The sequence below is a fragment of the Lissotriton vulgaris genome, chromosome 10 (genome assembly GCF_964263255.1).
Source record: "Lissotriton vulgaris chromosome 10, aLisVul1.2, whole genome shotgun sequence".
NCBI lineage: Eukaryota > Metazoa > Chordata > Amphibia > Caudata > Salamandridae > Lissotriton > Lissotriton vulgaris.
This window is the reverse complement of record NC_141698.1, coordinates 133,045,934-133,066,268: the sequence shown is the minus strand read 5'-3', so window position 1 is coordinate 133,066,268 and position 20,335 is coordinate 133,045,934. Positions and strand designations below refer to the sequence as shown.

General features: G+C 48.9%; 2 protein-coding genes across 3 annotated transcripts in view; both read left to right on the top strand.

Moving 5' to 3' along the window:
- Window positions 1-20,335, top strand: part of FLII (FLII actin remodeling protein) — a 241,054-nt gene that overhangs the window by 213,276 nt on the left and 7,443 nt on the right. For both annotated transcript variants that reach the window (XM_086940706.1, XM_086940705.1), the window contains exon 29: window positions 17,402-17,467. In XM_086940706.1, the coding sequence (XP_086796832.1) occupies window positions 17,402-17,467 (66 nt within the window). The remainder of the gene's footprint in view (window positions 1-17,401; window positions 17,468-20,335) is intronic.
- LOC147684833 (uncharacterized) lies at window positions 6,798-9,386 on the top strand. The gene has a single exon (XM_086942395.1). It carries the CDS (start codon window positions 6,798-6,800, stop codon window positions 9,384-9,386), a length of 2,589 nt encoding a protein of 862 aa, XP_086798521.1.

Here is a 20,335-nt window from a genome sequence, read left to right as displayed (position 1 = left end):
TGTTAATGTAATCCTGTAATTAGAGGCTCCTTTTGTCTCCTCCTGGTACAAGGAGCTGTAATAACCAAAGAAGACTGTATTAATGTCCACCTGTGCATTGAGGATGTCTCTGGTCTGAGTTCAAATAGCATTCAGCTGTGGTATGTCCTCATCAGAGCGCAGCAGCCCAGCCACTGTGCACCTGCTATATCTCCCCTTGCATGTAGTTTGGCTACATATTCCATATAATCTAGCTTCCCAAGCGCGCCACTAGAGCACTGTAGCATGCTCTAAGAGTGGGAAGCTTGTCGGCTTGTCCTGTGTTCTCTCCGGCCTGCACCTCTGCCTTGCATATGATGTCTTCCTTATCTATGCAGGTGACCGTGGCCTCACCAGTCTACAAAGGTGCAGGCGGTTTGGACTGCTGGAGTGCTGTGCAGCAGAGTGATGTATCTATCCATAGTGGTGTTGTGCACAAAGTTTAAGTCCCCTCGCCATATACTTGCCACATTTCGAACCTGTACAATTGTGGGGGCTAGGGTGCCTAGGAATTGTGTTTGTCCATCGTTAGGATCATATAGCACTGCAGCATCCAGCCTCCCCTCTACCACCACATGACACTCCTCTGGGTTTACTATTTTGCATGTGATCACTACTGGCACTGCTGGTGCCACCCCTCTAGCATTTGCTAATTAGGAGGTGGCAACAATCAGGCCTCTTCAGCGGTGGTTGAGCCAGTGAAGCTCCATAGCTGACATGTTGGTTTTTTTTTAGGTAGGCTTTATAGATTTGTCTGCATTTCAGTAAGAGTGAACCTGCTGGCGGAACCTGGCTGTTGCCATCTCCCGTACATTCCAGGTTTCTACGTTATATGTGGGATGAGAATCAATCTAGAGTTGTCTTGCTGGGTATATTGTCTGCCCCCACCTCCCCAGCCCATGGAGCCATGGATCTTCTCATGACCCCCTCTCCATGGACACTATGTTGTCATCTTTCCACACAAGAGAAAACAATCATAAACCCCAACTCCCTTCCCCAGGTTCACATGACAAGAACAAGCCCTAGACCAAATACAACCTGCGTTTTACGATGAGAATAGAAAAGTCTATTGGAATCTGGGAGGGGAAAGTCCTTGTGTGGTAAGGTAATGTGACCATGCCTCGCCCACAATACAGCTACGTTGAGCCCCACCCTATGCACACATACAGTCCCATTATGCCGATCAAAAAAAGATAGTGTTTCTGTTAAAATTGCTTGGTCCGCAGTCATTGGAGTAAGAATAGGGTCTGACCCGAGTTCTAGTGGGATATCAGCCAAGGTGTGGGCCAGTTCCCTCTCTGACTAGTCCGCAGAGCGGTCAAGCCAACTCACAGTTTGGCTATGTTGAGACTCCAGTTGAGCAGTTGCTGTTGCTCACTCCCTCACTGCCTGCTCCTCTAGGCCTGCATTTTGGGGTTTCCATATTGCTGTTGCCGGGGCTTCTGTTGGTGCTGGCCACCAGATCCCACCGAGTTGCATGTTGTGAGTTGACTCCCTTGCACTCCAGCCAGTCCCAGGCATCGACCGGGGTCATAAAGAAAAGTGTACTTCCAGAATCTATGACATGCAATTTGGCCAGATACAGGAGTGTGAATTGCAGGCCCAACTGACGAAGCTTCTGCTTGATTGGCATGAAGGAGTCCCATCAGCTCTGCACATCTGCCGTGTAGTCCTGGTAGATATTCATTGGGCTGTTCTCTATCTGCCAGTGGCCCCTCGCATGAACAATTTGTAAAATCTAATCTTGGTCTCGATAGTTCAAGAGCCGTGCCACCACCTGCGTGGTTGGAGCTCCCGGAAGAGAGGTCTTGCCAGGCATCCCATGGGTCGACTCAACTGAAAAGGAGGACCGCTTCCCTCCTAGCACAGTATTGAGCATCTGAAAGAAACAGGTTAGTATTAGATTCCTTACCTTAGAATATCCCCAGGCGTCAGTCTGGATTTGGAAACCTTTGCGTAGCAGTACCCCTGCGCGTCGGTAGGCGTCGTCTGCAGGCGTCCCCTGCGGCTCCGCGTCCGTCGTCGGCGTCGTGCGCCGTGATGATGTCGCCGGAGTATATAGACGCCGCCTCCGCGCGCTGACGTCAGTTCTTCTTTTTTCCGCGCCAGTTAGCGCAGATCCGAGAAGTGCAGTACTCCGGTCTTTGACCAAGTTTTTTCTTGAATCCTTGATTCTTCTACGGTGCCGGTAGGATGCCTGGTTTTAAGAACTGTGATGACAGTGACCGCACGATGTCGGTCACGGACCATCACCGACTCTGCCTACGGTGCCTGGGCCCCGACCACGTCTGAGGACCCTCTGACCCGCGAGTGTCAGTACAATGTGGTCTGGACGGGTGACTTGGGTGACGCCAGTGGTCTGGATGACTCCCCCAACCCTGGCTTTGTCTCGCCTCCTACCGTGGCTTCGGAGGAGGGGGCAGCTTATTCAGTGGTGTTGATGAGGGCTGCCAAGGCCTTTCACTTTGAGCTCCCCGTCGCGGCCATGAGGACTAACATCCTCACTGAGGTCCTCAAACCGCAGTAATGCCCACAGGAGCCACTGCTGCCGTTCAACGAGGCCTTGACTGACGTTCTTTTGGGCATGTGGTCCAGGCCCGCTACAGGTTCGCCTGTTAATAGGAACGTGGCCAGACGCCACCGTCCGTGTACGGATGACCCCAAGTTATTGTCCACCCATCCAACCCCTGAGAGTCTGGTGATCCAGGCCTCGACTTCCCAGACCGCATTCCTGTCGGCCCCGCCCAACCGGGAATCTAAGAGGTACGACCAGTATGGTAAGAAGGTCTTCTCGTCCCTGAGTCTGGGACTGCGGTCTTGCAACACCGCATGCCTCTTGGGCCGCTACACCCGCTCTCTGTGGGGTACGGTCGCGGACCTGCTGCCTGAATGCCCGCCGGAGGTACGGGCTAAGCTCGGCAAGGCTATGATTGAAGGCCGAGATGCAGCAAGATACTCCATCAGGTGTGGTCTTGATACGACCGACTCACTGGGCAGAGCGATGTCCACGACGGTGGCGATTCGTTGCCACGCCTGGCTGAGATCCGCCAACTTCTCGGCAGATGTCCAGAATGCATTGATGGACATGCCGTTTGATGGCAGTCGCCTGTTTGGCGACAAAGCGGACCACGCGGTGGAGCGTTTCAAGGACTCCAGGGTCACGGCCAAGTCCTTGGGTCTCTCGACCCAGCGCCAGCAAACGGGTTAGTTTCGCTCCTTTCGTGGCCAAGGAAGGGGCGGTCCCACACGTGCTGCCAGCCACGCGCCACAACAGACTTATCAACGCTGTGGCGGCCGTGGAAACCGCAGTGGTGGCGGTCGGGGACAGTGGCGAGGTCGGACCACACCTCCCCCCGCAGCATCCGCCACTAAATCCTCCTAGTCCGTGCTTTCAGGCCCATGTGACGCCGGTGGGTGGCAGGGTTCGCCATCACCTCTCCCAATGGCGCACGATAACATCGGACAGGTGGGTGCTGCAGCTCGTCCGAAGGGGCTACTCCCTCCCCTTCGAGACCACTCCTCCAGCCATGCCACCGCAGAACCACCGTGTGTCGGGGGACCACTTGACACTTCTGCAGGAGGAAGTTACGGACCTCTTGGCCAAGGGGGCCATCGAGCGCGTTCCTGGGACAGAAGTAGGACGTGGTTGCTATTCCCACTACTTTCTGGTGCCCAAGAAGGACAAAGGGGGCCTACGTCCTATCTTGGATCTAAGGAACGTCAACGGCTTCCTCCGGAAGGAGAAGTTCAAGATGTTGACTTTGGCTCAGGTCCTGGCTGCTCTAGACCCGCAAGACTGGATGGTAGCGTTGGACTTGCAGGATGCGTATTTTCACATCCCCGTCCTGCCGGCATTACCTGCGGTTCACGGTAGGCCACAAGCCCTTTCAGTTTATCATGCTCCCATTCGGCCTTACCAGCGCCCCACGGGTGTTCACAAAGGTGATGGCGGTGGTCGCAGCCCATCTGCGCAGGTTAGGGGTTTCAGTCTTCCCCTACCTAGACGGCTCGCCCCAGACAGTCGTCCCCCACCTTCAGATGACGGCAGACCTCCTGCACGAGCTGGGGTTTTCCATCAATGTACCGAAATCACACCTGTGTCCCTCTCAAAAGCTCCTTTTCATCAGAGCGGTTCTCGACTCGGCGCAGTTTCGGGTTTATCCTCCGGAACGGCGGGTCCAGGATATACAGGCTTTGATTCCCATCTTTAAGCCGTTATCCCGGGTTTCGGTCAAGTTGACGCTGCGGCTGCTGGGACTGATGGCTTCCTGCATCCTTCTGGTGCATCACGCCCGGTGGCGGATGCGGGCTCTGCAGTGGGACCTGAAGTTTCAGTGGGCCCAGCATCAGGGCAACTTGTCCGACCATGTCCTGATCTCGGAGGGCACTGCGAGACAACTGCAGTGGTGGCTTACGGACCGCGATTGGGTCAGAGGCAGATCCCTCTCCCTTCCCCAACCGGAGCACGTTGTTGTGACGGATGCGTCCCTCCAGGGCTGTGGAGGCCACTTGGGAGAGGCGGAGTCCCGGCTCCATATAAACTTGTTGGAGCTACGGGCGATTCGTCTGGCACTGAAGGCATTCCTCCCCTTTGTCAGCGGGAGTGTAGTGCAGGTGTTCACGGACAACACCACCGCCATGTGGTACTGCAACAAACAGGGCGGGGTGGGGTCGTGGACCCTTTGCCAGGAGGCTCTACGCCTCTGGCAGTGGCTGGAACATCAGGGCGTGACTCTGATGGTTCAACACCTGGCAGGTTCTCTGAACGCCAGGGCGGACGAACTCAGCCGTCGGTGCTCGATGGATCACGAATGGCGTCTGAACTCGGATGTGGTGCGAGGCCTCTTTCTGCGATGGGGAGAGCCTTGGTTAGATCTATTCGCCACAGAAGAGAACGCGCAATGTCATCAGTTCTGCGCGTTGGAGTTTCCAAGACGGCACTCGCACGGCGACGCCTTTCGGCGCGAGTGGAGTTGCGGTCTGTTATACGCCTTTCCGCCTATACCACTTCTGCCCAGAGTGCTGAAGAAGATCAGGCGCGACCGGGCCCAAGTCATCCTTGTGGCTCCGGACTGGGCTCGAAAGTACTGGTATCCCGAGCTACTCAGCATGTCAGTCGGTCCCCCGATCCGCCTGGCCCTTCAGGAGGACCTTCTGTCGCAGCAGCAGGGGACGGTCCTCCACCCGGACCTGTCCAGCCTCCACCTCCATGCGTGGAGATTGAGCGGCGACAATTGAGGCCATTTGACTTGCCTCCTGAAGTCTGTGATGTAATTCTGGCAGCCAGGCGTCCCTCCACTAAGTCGGTATACGCCTGCCGGTGGAACAGATTTGTGGCATGGTGCATAGCAAAGGCTGTGGACCCTCTTTCTGCCCCTCTTTCCGAGGTCCTCCTCTTTCTTCTCTCTCTTGCCCAGCAGGGCTCTGCTCTGGGCACTATCAAGGGCTACCTTTCTGCCCTTTCGGCCTGTCTGAGGCTGCCTGATCAACCTTCTTTGTTCAAGTCCCCTATTGTAACAAGATTCTTGAAGGGCATCACACACATGTATCCACCTGTTCCGTTTGTGATGCCTCAGTGGGACTTGAACCTGGTTCTAACCTTCTTGATGTGTGCTCCCTTTGAGCCACTTCATTTCTGTCCTCTACGTCTCCTGACTTTAAAGACGGCCTTCCTGGTTGCCATCACCTCTGCCAGGAGAGTGAGTGAGCTCCAGGCTCTTTCTGTCAAACCTCCTTTCATGTCCATTCATCCAGACAAGGTGGTCCTGAGAACTAGACCTTCTTTCCTGCCCAAAGTAGTCTCTGCTTTTCACATCGGGCAGTCCATCACCTTACCCTCCTTCTTCCCGCCTCCGCATCCTTCAAAGGATGAAGAGCGGCTCCATCGTCTGGACCCAAAACGTGCGCTCTCATTTTATATGGATCGCTCACGCCAGTTCCGGGTGGATGACCAACTGTTTGTTGGCTACGTGGGTGCGAAGAAGGGACGGGCGGTGCATAAACGGACCATCTCTCGGTGGGTAGTTCTGTGCATCAAAGCGTGCTACTCTTTGGCTCGGAAGGAGACTCCTGTTGGGCTGAGGGCCCATTCCACTCGGGCCACGGCGGCTACTACTGCCCTGGGCCGGGGAGTCCCTTTGCAGGATATTTGCCAGGCGGCTACGTGGGCCGCGCTGCACACATTTGCGAGGCACTACTGCCTTGACAGTCAAGTCCGGAGGGATGGCTTCTTTGGCCGTTCTGTCCTCCAGGACTTTCTGGTGTAGGATTGTATTGGTTCGCAGACCCACCACCGGGGTTGGTATTGCTGGGGTATCTATTCTAAGGTAAGGAATCTAATACTAACCTGTTTCTTTCAGATGAACAAGTTACTTACCTTCGGTAACGATATGTTCGAGGCATGTGGGCTGCTAAATCCATATCTGTGCATAGATCGCCGCCTAGTGTTGGGTCCGGATGATTGCACATTGTTGTCCTGGAAGAGTCTTCGAAGTATCACGAGATAGGTGGCTCCTCCCCTGGACTACAGTGCGCATGGGCATCGACTCCATCCCCAGATTGTTTTTTTCCGCCATTGGGTTCGGATGTGATTTCGACGTCTCCTGTTCGGAATCGATAAAACAACTTCTTAAAGGCCAAAAGGCTTTCCTTACTTCGTCGGTATTGTTCGCGTTCGGTCTCGTGTATACTCCGGCTCGTCGAGTCGGATATCGGAGGAGTCGGGTGACTCTTCGGTCATCGAGGCCCTGTCGACGCAGCAAGACCCTGACGATTCTACAATGGAACGGAGTCCGTTCAAGTACTGCCCCGTGTGTGGTTCGAAGTACCCACACATCGACGTGCACCCTGTGTGCAACAAGTGCTTATCGCCGGACCACGACGAGGCCAGCTGTATGGCCTGTTCCAGGTTTCTATCGAAGAAGACAATCAAGCTTCGGCGCGTGGCGCGCCTCCAGGCCCAGCGATCAGCACCGGCACCAGTGGACATCTTCGACAGCCCCGACGCAGGCGAACAAGAACTTCACCTGCAGATTTCACCTCCATCGGCGGACGTCGAGGCCGACTACGAAGAAGACCAAGGCCTCGAGGAAGACGTCAAGGAGGTAGGGGACGACGAAGAACCTTTTGGGGCCGTGGAAGATAGCTCGGAGGATGAGCTATGCCCCGAACATACAAAGGCGCAGGTCACGGGATCGCCACAAGGCCTTACCCACGACCCTACACCTCGCTCCTCGGCCCCGCCTTCTGGCCCGGCTACGGACGCCTCTACGGAGCCGCCATTGCCTAAATCGAAACCGAAAGTGAAACCTTCGGGATCGACGAAATCTAAGATGGCCGACGCAGCACCGAAACCGAAGACGCCATTGGCGGCGTCGTCGTCGGAGGCCTCGAAGCCGAAGAAGGCTCTCGAACAGGCTAAAGCGCCTAAAGTGGTCAAGGAGCCAAGCTCGAAGGCAGTCGCCCAGCACTCCACTAAGGTGGTCGAGTCCAAGTCGAAGTCCACCGTCGAACCGTCAGCGGTCAAGCCTACCGCATCTACAGGCAAACCAGCCGTCGAGGCCAAATCGGCAAAGGGCACCGAGCCGAAGTCTGGAGCCACTACGCCGAAGGGAAAGTCCGCCGATCCGAAGCCATCGTCGTCGACGCATGGGGCCGTGGATGGTGGCGGACGCGCAGTTGTCGAGACTACGTCTACGCCTCCAGCTAAGAACAAGGACTCATCGACGCTCCAGTCTTCCTCTGGGGGTGGTTCGAGGTCCTCAGTCGGGTCGACGAGACCGTCCGCTTCTTTTACGAAGCAAGTGGCAGACTCCCTCAAACGTATTCGGGAGAAAGAGCTGACGTCGGCGCCGAAGACGCCCTCGGTACCTACTCCAGTAGCGGAACCAAAAAAGAGCTCCAAGCCGCTCCTCTTTACTCTACCACCCAAAGTGGTGCCAAAAGCCTTTGCACCACGGTCGGTGCATAAGGACTCAGAAGGGGTAGGGCATACTCAGCTGAGTGGCAGTTTGAGTCGACAACCCTTATTGGAAGAGCAGTCGGAACATTATATCGACGCCGACACAGGAAAATTGACGCTTTATAAGAGGAAGATTACTTCACAGCCTTTGGAGTCGTTTGTAATCCCTCTGAAAAAGAAGAGGCCAGCGCCAGAAACGCCGGAACTTGTTGAGCGCATTCCTCTGCATCCTGCAAGGAGCCCATCGCCTTCACCCACTTGCTCGGATGGAGAACTAGGTGATCAGGACGAGGAGTATACTTTTCCAGAAAACACAGACCCTGATGAGGAACAGGACTCGTGGTTAGCCTCAGGTGATCAAGGGGGCCAACAAGCTGTCCATGACCCACAAGCTTTTGGAGCAAAGCCTTCTCCTACAGAAGATTCTGCGGCGTTCAATGCCTTAATTGAGAGGGCAGCTGCAAACCATAAGGTGGAAATGCATGCTGACCCTGTGGACGTTGACTTTCTATTTGACACTTTCTCTGCTGCTGAGAAAACCGTAAAAACACTTCCAATGCTTAAGGGTGTTCTTAAGCATGCCACAGACATTTTCAAGGAAACAACAAGAGCTCGGGTTGTCAACCCTAGAATAGAGAAAAAATACAGACCGGCACCTGGGGACCCAACTTACATACGGGGCCAGTTGCCTCTGGACTCTTTGGTGGTCTCTAATGCTCGCAAAAGGGCGAACTCACAAACAGGTGAAGCTCCTCCCCCAGACAAAGAGTCTAAAGTGCTGGAGGCATCGGGGAAAAGGGTGGCAGCGCAGGCAGCAAACATCTGGAGCATATCCAACACACAAGCTCTGCTAGCCAGATACGACAGAGCACACTATGACACCTTAGAGCAGCTTTTACAACACCTTCCAGACGAGTTTAAAGAAGGAGCTGAGATGCTTATCCAAGAAGGCAAGCTCATCTCCAACGCTGCAATTAGATGTGCGCTCGACGTTGCGGATACGGCAGCCAGAGCGATAAATACTAGTGTGATGTTACGGCGTCAAGCATGGCTCCACATCTCAGGGTTCAAGCCAGAGATACAAACTGTTATCCTCAACCAGCCCGTTAATCCAGACAGACTGTTTGGCCCTGAGGTGGACTCCACCCTCGAGAAAATTAAAAAAGATATTGAGACGGCGAAATCCATGGGTGCACTTCAGTCTCAGCAATACAGAGGGAGCACTTTTCGTCGCTCAGGCACTCGGGGTGTTACCAGAGGACACTTGGCACAACAGGCGCAATTCAGTAAAAGTGGGGCACAGTCCTCATACACCAAGCAGGGTAGAGGAGGTTACAGAGGAAACAACGCCAAGGGCAGGGGCAGAGGCAACAACAGTTCCCGTTCCTCTGCCGCCAACAAACAGTGACTTCCTGTCACTGCCCCCCCACCATCCAACACCTGTCCGGGGGAGACTCCAGCAGTTCCTGCCAGTCTGGAAGTCCATCACCACAGACAGGTGGGTAAGGAAACTTCTCCAGTTCGGCTATTGTTTGGAGTTAACGTCCACTCCACCCAACATACCCCCAAAACAACGTCCTATGTCGGCAGAGCACTTGCACTTATTGCAGCAAGAGGTTCTTGTGATGCTGCAAAAAGGAGCAATAGAGCTCGTGCCACTGGAGGAACAAGGCACAGGGGTTTATTCCCTGTACTTCTTAATCCCAAAAAAGGACGTCTCACTCAGACCCATTCTGGACCTTCGCCCCCTCAACATGTATATTCTTTGAGAACACTTCCACATGTTAACTCTGCAGCAGGTTCTTCCACTGTTAAACCAGGGAGACTTTCTCGCAACCTTGGACCTCAAGGATGCTTACTTTCACGTACCACTCCATCCATCCCACAGAAAATACCTCCGGTTCACCATTCTAAACTGGCATTACCAGTTCAGGGTCCTACCCTTCGGGGTGACCACTGCTCCCAGAGTGTTCACAAAGTGTCTGGCAACGGTGGCGGCGCACCTCAGGAGACAGAATATACATGTCTACCCTTACCTGGACGACTGGCTCGTCAAGTCAAGTCGGCACAGCAGTGCGCCGCAGATATGTCCCGCACTATTCACCTTCTTCACAGTCTGGGGTTTTCGCTCAACTATCCAAAGTCGCACCTTCAGCCAGCACATGTGCGGCAGTATTTGGGCGCGACTATAAATACTCTGACTGCTACAGCTCAGCCGAACACAGCGAGGATCAACAGCATCCAGTCGCTGATTCAGAGATTCAGACCGCAGCACTCACTCCCTGCGAGAGTGTTTATGCAGTTGATAGGCATGATGGCCTCCTGCATCTTCATAGTCCTGCACGCGAGGTTGCATATGCGTCCGCTTCAGGAATGCTTGGCACGCCAGTAGACTCAGGCTCAGGGGCAGTTGAAAGACCTAGTGTTGGTAACTGGTCGGGCATACAACTCTCTGCATTGGTGGACTCCACACAACCTTTGCAAAGGCTGACCGTTCCAGGAGCCAGTGCCACAAATAATCCTAACAACGGACGCATCCCTCCAGGGTTGGGGAGCGCATGTACTCCACTACACAGTGCAGGGGCTATGGTCGGCACAGCAAAAGAAGATGCACATCAACTACTTAGAACTGATGGCAATCTTCATGGCACTGAAGTCCTTCAAAGTACATCTGTGCAACAAGGTTGTGTTGATCCGGACGGACAACATGACGGCAATGTACTATATCCAAAAGCAGGGAGGCACTCACTCTCCACAGTTGTCTCATCTGGCTCAGAGCATGTGGAAGTGGGCCATTCAGAGGAACATCTTCCTCATGGCGGAACACCTCCCGGGCGTGGACAATCAGATGGCGGATCGGCTCAGCAGGTACAGCCACCAAATGCACGAGTGGGAGATACATCCATCAGTACTCCACCCGTACTTCCAGCAGTGGGGTCATCCAGAGATAGACCTGTTTGCCACAAGGGAGAACGCAAAATGCCCAAGCTTCGCCGCCAGGTTCCCACACCCACAGTGCTATGCGATATGGATGAACTGGTCAGGCAAATTTGCGTACGCTTTTCCCCCAGCACCTCTCATACCGCTGGTGGCACGGAAGCTGCTGCAACACTCGATGACACTCATCCTGGTTGCTCCAACGTGGGCACGCCAGCCTTGGTACACCACGTTTCTGGAACTCTCCGTGGTACCGCATCAAAGGCTGCGCCTCACTCCCAGGCTCTTGACGCAGAACCATGGCGACATTCAGCACCCAGATCCGCAACAGCTGAACCTAGCGATCTGGCTCCTGAGGTCTTAGAGTTTGGCTACCTTAATTTGCCCCCGGAATGCATGGACATCATCCGGGAGACAAGAAAGCCAACAACCAGAGCTTGCTATGCGGCAAAATGGAAGCGGTTTGTCATTTACTGTACAAAACATCATATCAACCCGCTAGATGCATCCATTCCTGATATCATCTGCTATTTGTTACATCTTTACAAATGTAATCTGGCGTATGCTTCCATTCGGATACACTTATCCGCCATAGCAGCTTATCTCCAAAACAGGCAGCACCTCTCCGTTTTCAGGGTGCCTGCCATCAAAGCATTCCTGGAAGGGCTGAAACGAGTTATCCCCCCAGGTCCCCACCAGCTCCTGTGTGGAACCTCAATGTGGTCCTCACCAGGTTGATGGGACCACCCTTTGAGCCTCTACATTCCTGTGAGATTCAGTTCTTGACATGGAAAGTGGCTTTTCTCATTGCCATCACGTCGCTACGGCGTGTTAGTGAGCTACAAGCGCTCACGATACAAGAGCCATTTATTCAAATTCATCCTAACAGGGTAGTGCTGCGCACTAACCCTAAATTTCTCCCTAAGGTGGTGTCGCAGTTTCATGTCAATCAAACCATTGAACTACCCACATTCTTTCAAAACCCTGAAACAGTAGCAGAAAGAATGCTCCACACGCTTGATGTCAAACGAGCATTACTGTACTACATTGACAGGACCAAAAGCTTTAGAAAGACACAACAGCTGTTTGTTGCCTTCTCAGCCCAGCACAAAGGCAACCCCATTTCCAAGGCAGGAATAGCCAGGTGGATCGTTAAGTGTATTCAAATTTGCTACCACAAGGCTAAGCGCACTTTAACGGTCCCCCCCAGGGCCCACTCCACACGCAAGTTAGGGGCCTCCATGGCTTTCCTAGGTAATATTCCTTTGGAAGATATTTGTAGAGCAGCCACGTGGATTACTCCACACACCTTTACTAAACACTACTGTGTGGATGTGCATTCCAAACAGCAGGCAGCTGTAGGTCAGGCTGTTCTTAAAACTCTTTTCCAAACTTCTACAGCCGGCACGGGCGGCCGCCGTTAATGGAGGGACTGCTATGTATTCTATGCACAGATATGAATTTAGCAGCCCGCATGCCTCGAACTGAATATGCTACTTACCAGTATGCATCTTTTCTTGGCATGTAGGGCTGCTAACATTCATATCGCCCGCCCTCCTCCCCGGCGCCCGTAGCAACATTAGCATGGACATCATTTACACTATTTCACTCCATCTCTACACAATGGCTAAAAACAATCTGGGGATGGAGTCGATGCCCATGCGCATTGTAGTCCAGGGGAGGAGCCACCTATCTCGTGATACTTCGAAGACTCTTCCAGGACAACAATGTGCAATCATCCGGACCCAACACTAGGCGGCGATCTATGCACAGATATGAATGTTAGCAGCCCTACATGCCAAGAACAGATGCATACTGGTAAGTAGCATATTCAATCTGTAAGAAACAGTAGTTAGTATTAGATTCCTTACCGCCCCACCCATCCTCCCCGTTCTGCGAACTGATACCTAGGGTTAAGGACATCCCTTTCAGGGCCCAAGTTTCAATTGGCAGCAGTGTTGGTTCTCACATGGCTCTGCGTGTTCTGGCGCGGAAAAGCTGTGTACAAAGAACTGACATCAGCACGCGGAGGCGGCGTCTATATACTCCAGCGACGTCATCACGGCGCACGACACCGACGACGGACGCGGAGCCGCAGGGGGCGCCTGCAGACGACGCCTACCGACGCCGCAGGGGTACTGCTACGCAAAAGTTTCCGGATCCAGACTGACGCCTGGGGATATTCTAAGGTAAGGAATCTAATACTAACTACTGTTTCTTACAGATAAATCGTTACCGAAGGTACGTAACTTGTTCAACTAGTCCTCAAGAAAAAGGTCCATGTTGGGGCCCTCCGCTCCCTCCGGAAGCTCCACTAATTGGACATTGTTAGAGCGGCACAATCTGCCCTCTGCTTAGTCCGCTTTCTTGCGTAACAATGTCACTTGTGTTTCGGGGGCTTCTAGTTAGGCCTGCATATCCACCATTGATGGTCGCTTTGCTGCCAATGCAGATTTGTTTGATTGACTCTATCTCGCAGTTTGGTTGGCTTTCAGGAGGCCCATTTTGATTGCCAAGGCTAATGTCTTGTACAGCGTGGCATTGACATCTTCAATGGCCTGTGAACTTTCGTCAAGCCTTTCTGTAGGTCTGGGCATGGTATGAACAAACATTGGAATGTTGATGCTCCGGGCTTCTACCAGCCATTAGAAGCCCAGAGCACTCAATTGTCTTCAATGGAGCTCTCAACATTCTAATGTTCTAATATAGTATAAACTCGTAAGTTCCTCATGGATTCCTAGAAATAGGCGATCTCAAAGCAGAGTAAGAGTGGAAGTTATTTATTTAATAGTGTTATAGAGTGCTTGCTGTTCTGAGAGGGTATTATGATGCAGTACATACAACAAGATACAATGATCATGATGCCCAAGTTAGGGAACTAGCTAGGCAACCACGGTGTAATGGAAGACACTTTTGTTGCATCCACAAACTCCAGATTCACATTTTGTGCACTTTGCTAAGCACCCAAATGAAGCAGATAGTAAGTGGTGGAACTAGTGCATCGAGTGGCACAATCAATGCAGGTCTTGGGGAATATATATATATATATATATATATATATATATATATATATATATATATATATATATATATATATATATGGTGAGGGAAATCATTAATTTTGGAAGATGAAAGTGGGACTAGAAAATGAATTCGGAGAGTTGGAAGATGAGAGAGGAACCTCACAATAGAATACACTGTCATGATCCTGATCAAAGGAGTGGTAGTACATTTTAAGTAGTAATTGTTTAGGTTCAAAACCGCATTTTATATTTCTGGAAAGATAACATTTGGCAGTAGGCTTCTCTTAAATGAGTCACTATGGCACCAACTAGAAACCCAGCAGTCCCTTAACCATCAAATAGACTTACCTTGCTTATTCTGCATTCACTTAGTATGAAATATTATCTGCTGAATCACCAATTTTTGGCACCATGTTTGTCTGAACTTCATTTTTAGGTCGAGCCTACTAGACCAGCATGTGCTGTCTGGTGCAAGACATATTGTTGCTTTTCAAAAACATAGAGGCCCACCCATTGCTTACCATTGTTTGGCTTTCCTTCTCACTCTCATTTGCTTGTTTCTTATTCATGTCCCAGCTTGTCGATCTTCTTTGTCCCTCCCATGAGGCATTTCCTCTTTACTATCTCTTTGATTGGCAGCCATCTATGCTTCCACTGCTTACTTTTCATGCACTATATTTTTCCTTTTGTGTTAAGTACTCCATAAGAGTGCACATGTTTTTTAAGAAGCTCCCTGGTGTGCATCTCTCGCCCTGCACTCCGTGTTGCTCTATGTCACGGCTTTTCCCTGCCCCTTCCGTCTAGTGCTCGCCTGTGGGCTTCTCCCCATTGCTACCTCTCAACACATGCCCTGCATTTTGTTTTGTCCAAGTACCATGTTGTTTCCGCATCCCTCCCATCCAACCATGTGCTTTTGTATTCCCTCCAACCCCGCTTTTGCGACCCCTCTTGTGTTGCTTCGGCATTCAAACACCAATCCTCCCATATATCACTACTGCGTTTCCACCCACCCTCCCCCTGTGTTGCTTCTGCAGCCATTAGCTTTAAAATGAAATAAAAAAACACTTATGCACGTTGTTTTCTTTTTAGCTACCAATCCTTTTCCGATCACTAAATAAAAAATAAAAATAAAAAAATATATATATGCATATAAACCTGCGCAGGTGTATGTGCGTCTACAAAATTATAGGGATGGTCACATCAGAGGTTTTCATTTTTGTATTTTAGCCATGCTGCACCGCATCCCTGATGCGGTGCAGCATGGGTAAAAAACATTGCCAAAGCTAATAGGTCACAAAGACCAGACCTATTGGCTTTGCCAATGTTTGCTACAAGCAGGAAAATTCCATTATAAAGTGCACAATCTTGTGTTTTTTTTTTTTTTACTTCACTCCTTCTATAATAATAATGCGTTGTAACCAAGTATTGTTATCTGGTCACTGTCAAGATTCGCGGTTCAGATCAATTGATCATTGATCGTATGTGTTTTCCTAAAGCGTGTTATATTTTTTCATGCTGTGATGTACTCACTGTTATGTCTTTCATTTGTCAGTGCTTCCACTTTGTCACAGATAAATATATTTGTATTTTGTAGCATCTACATTTGTAGAAGCACCTTTCTGAGGATCGAAATAATTGAAAGGTCTTACAGTGGAAAACAAATGAATGGAAATTCGTTTTGGTAGGAAATAATGTGGGACAAAAAAACCTAAGAAGACATAAAAAATAGTTGTCCAAAAACAAGAAAATGGTCTATAAAGATGAAAATATGGCGTTACAGTAGAGGTGTGGCGCAGCGGGCAGAGCGCTGACGGGACTCACGATTCGATCACTGGTGGCAGCTCAGCATCATGTGACTCTGGGCAATGGCTTACTTAATCTCCCCAACGGCCTCCAGTGCTTTGAAACCCTTAAGGGGGTGATATGTTTGCGCCTTATATTATAGTAGATCCTTGGTAGGAAAGATTCATTAAAGCGGAAAAAGGGTAAGGAGATAGTGGAAGGGGATTAAAAGGCAAAAAGGTACAGTGGGAGGAGTGAAATAAGCTATGTGTTGCTGGGTCTATGGGAGAAAATGTCAATTGGGGGTGTTCCTCCCCAAAACAGTAGCGGCCGAGGAGGGGAGGGGGGGGGAGAGAGAAAGGCATTTTTTGTAAAAGTGAAACCCTTCCCTCTAGCATGACATGAGGAGGGAAGGGCATGAAAAGAAAAATAACCTCCCCAAACATTGTTGAAAAAGCACATATTTTGCAGATCAGTTACATTTAGACTTACATATAGCATGTAGAAGTCAGAGGCTGGGCATAGTTCACCATTTGGTGGCTTTCCCTACTGTAAAAAAGCCGGGGTCATGTCCGTGCCCATGCGATGGGAAATCTAAACAGAGTATCCGCCACTTTTTACTATTTTGTAATTTTTATACTGGTTTTAGGAAGTTTTATTTAAAGCAATTGTTTCTAGAATACAGTACGCGTAATATAAGAGCTGCAATGCAATTGTTGTTTGACCTATCCTCCCCGGATGTGTGTTACCGTGTAGCCATCTATGTTCTTAAATGCATCGGGCACAGGAAATCAATCATTATATGATCCCCGTTGGTAAAGACACCTATTGACCAACTGTGAGCTACTGTTAAACCACATGCATTTCTCTTATATATGAATTTTGGTTATTCTGTACTTTTTTTAAATTTCTCGTATACAAACTGCTGCTAAAATACGTAAGATACTATAAAGACATTGCACTTTAGTCATATCCTTGCATATTTTACACATACTATTGCACTTTATGCCCAGCGTAGGCCTTTCTCTGATTTGTACTACCCCACTTGGCATGTTTTGCACTAAATTTCTAAATTGCTGCTAAGTACAATGTTCAATTCTTGCATATTTTGCACATACTATTGCACTTTATGCCCAGCATAGGCCTTTTTTTGTTTAGTACTATTCCACTTGGCATGTTTTGCACCAAACTTTTAAATTGCTGCTATATATAGTGATCAATTTTTACTGTATACAAATGCGATATATATTGCAGGTTTTAACTTGTTTGGCTTGGATATCGATGTAATTGTTTTTAGAAAAAGTTTCATTATTCTTTCTCTTTTTACAAATGTGATTTCAACTGCAGTTATGAATGTTGCTATATGGTTGTACCTGTACAAACCGAATAAAGCATTTTGAAACTGAAAACTGAACTGACTTACATATAGCATGTAGAAGTCAGTTTTGAAAAAAAGAATGAGCTTAAACCAAATATGAAATGATAGTCAACGTGCCTAAAAATTTAAATAGGTTGGTGAAATGGTTTCTGAGCAATCGTAATATGTGCAATTGTTTATTCTTTGAAATGACATAAACGTTTCATTGCTGATCCCTGTATGCTAAGTAGTTCGTTTTAAACTCCATTTTCTTTAAAAAAAAAAAGTAGCTTCTTTGTAGTGATACTCTTCTCTTCCTTTCAGGTGTACATGTGGGTGGGGACACAAACGAGCCAGGTGGAAATCAAACTAAGCCTGAAGGCCTGCCAGGTAGGTACACCTATCCCATCCACGCTCATCCTTAAATAAGAGTTATCTTGATCTGCAAACCTTTTCTTGGAGAGTATGTAATACATTCTGATTCTTGAACATCTAAAATGAAAAAATTGAAGTTCCGCGGATCAAATATTTGGATTTTCTTCTTGGACTGCTATAAGAACATTCAGTCTCAGCCATGCTTTCAAAAAGGCCAGTGTGAACGAGCTGTAGTTAGTGCATATATTATATGGGTCCAGGAGTGACTTCTTGCTGCTGTTTCAACCGCTCAAGGGCCTCATTTCAAGAGCCAACTAAGCCGAGGCCATTTGATCCAGCCCCTGCATAAATCAAATGACGTGAACATTATTAAACAAATGCATAATTCTAGCTTGCCGGGTTTAGGAAACAGTATATTTTAGTGCAACTACCTTAATATTGTTTTGTATTGTGTTGTAGCATTGTGTTGCATTATCCATTCGCTCACAACACCACATTGACCTTTTGGGTGGTCGAATAAATAGCTGTTCGGTTCATGATGTACGGTTAGAAAGTGTTGGTTTGTGCTGTTGACAAAGGGTATTATGTTTTATGTGAGGTTAGAGGTTCTGCCTTGTGCTCCAGTTTGTGTTGAAGCTGGTTTGCGGCAGTGCTTATGTGTCATTGTGACTGCGAACATGAGTGAGTGTAGTTTCACAGTTTGTGTAGTATGCCTGCTGTCAGATGTTGCAACCTTTGCTAGGGTGTCCTGTTTTAGGAAACAGCCAGATCTTTATGTCTTTATTGCTTTCTGGATTTCTAGACTGATGTTAATTTTCATATTTTTTTGCCAAGATGGCCTTGCACAGCTTCTTCCTAGGTACTGAGAAAGAACGCCCAATGGTGCGTTATTTAATTTAATTGTTCTAAAGCTGGGATGACCAGCTCAGCTATTTTGGACCGGATAGATTCAGATGCATGGCTCTGTTTTGTACCTGATGATTAGAGCTAAACCGGATGTTTTCATTTTGCCTCTGAGGACCCATTGCCAGACTGAAGCTAAGACAACAGACACTTCAGTTTAGTAGTCTCCAACATATTTATAGCTCACATTCATAGGGTGTTCTACTTACTTTCTCATATTAATTGGAACTTGTAGGTAAACTGGTATCAAAAAGTAAATTTTTTAGAAAATTGAGACTGGTGATCGATGGCAAGGACTATCAGTGATAGGAAGTGCAGAGGCGGTTGGTGAGACAGCGAATGACTGAAAATGTGTCTGCATGTTTTTAATAACAATTCAGAAAGTGCCTGTGGTCCTACCAGAAGATAGAACATGAAGACTTTACATTTATATCCACCCAGTACTCACAATATTTGAGTTGTAGAGTAGGTGGTCAGCACTTTCAGTTTGAGGTGCTTCTGTTTGAATCATCTGGCTAAGGAAAGTATTAGGGTGCCTCCCAAAGGGCAGTGACAACACATTTAAAAGTTAGGGATGCATTTCCACACTTATCTGGGCAACTGGCCTAATAACACCAGAACGTACAGATTGACACAGTGAGCCTTGTGGAAAATGGTTAAGCCCGTACATTTACCGACATTCTTTGTTGACTGGGATGAGTTGGCAGCACTGGCCAAGCATCTAATTGCCTTCATTGGGGTCAGAGTCAAGCATAGCAACAGTGTTTCCTCCAGAGGCCAGTTTCCAGTCTCCCTTGAAGGGCGGGGAAGCCTAGATTCTGAATCTAGAGCGACGGATACAGTCTCTTTAGCAGCCAAACTATATGATCCCAAAATGACTGTCTCTACCAGGTAGGTCAGTCTGTGCAGTGGTGGAAGATGAAGTATTGCAAGACCGGAGACTATCACCTCTCATTAGGTTTGTAGAGGTCACATAGGTCCTAGTTGATTATGGATGCCATTGTGAATAGCCCCAACAAGAATGCGATGAACTAAAAGTAGGTCTGTTGGCTCATTCTGATGAATTTGACCAGGAAGAACTCGTGTATTAATTCCTTAAGTCATGTACAAAAAGAAGTAAGGAAAAACAAAGTTGATAGTCCTATTCAGATAAACTTTGGATCTCTGATTTTTAACCTGAAACCGAACATTTATCACGAGTAGGCAGTATAACCCTGGTCCATTTTCTTAGCACCTTCAATGCTATGGGAATTCCCCTGCTGCGCTGACTTTGGACCTTTTCCATTAGTTCATGCCGAGCTCAGCTCGTCATGAGTGTAGCAGCAGGCTACTGCATGACGAGCTGGGCTCGTCATGAGCGTGGAAGGAGTTAAACAATGGTAGAGCGTTTCCTCACCAATTTGAGGGCGGTTGGTTACAAGTGACCAGGAATTAGATTTTATTTCCCTGGAATAATTAAACTTTTTGTTTGATAGTCCCCTTAATTCCAAAGATAATTATGTGACTTTCATAACACTCCAGTGGGGTGACTCAGTGATGGCAGCTCCTTACTGTTAATGGCCCATGGGTATCGCCTAAGTCTGACCTTACGGTGAGTTGTGAGATAAACTATTACATCCGACCCCTGTATAGTTTATCTGGGATGCTCTCAAATACATGCATATGAACATTCAAGTCTTCTGCAGCATTATCTGGACATGTTGTACTTATTGAGAGAAACATCTACCTGCTGCTGCTATGTATTGAAATAGATACGATTTTTAGTTTGATGTTTAGGTTTGTCCTGGTGTAAGGAAGCAACTGTTTATCTTTTGAATCAAGCATGGTCAGCCTTTCAGGAGCCCTCCTTGCAGGCTAATTTGTCTCATATTCAAGCCTCAAGGAGAAGTCCATCTTAGTATTTGTTCTTTAATTGGAGTACTTCTGATTGGGTCTTGTTTCTTTTCTCAATTTTGTCTGTCTGTCTGTCTGTCTGTCTGT

Excerpts from the sequence above, each read along its gene's own strand:
- LOC147684833 (XM_086942395.1), top strand. The coding sequence starts at position 6,798 with ATGGAACGGAGTCCGTTCAAGTACTGCCCCGTGTGTGGTTCGAAGTAC.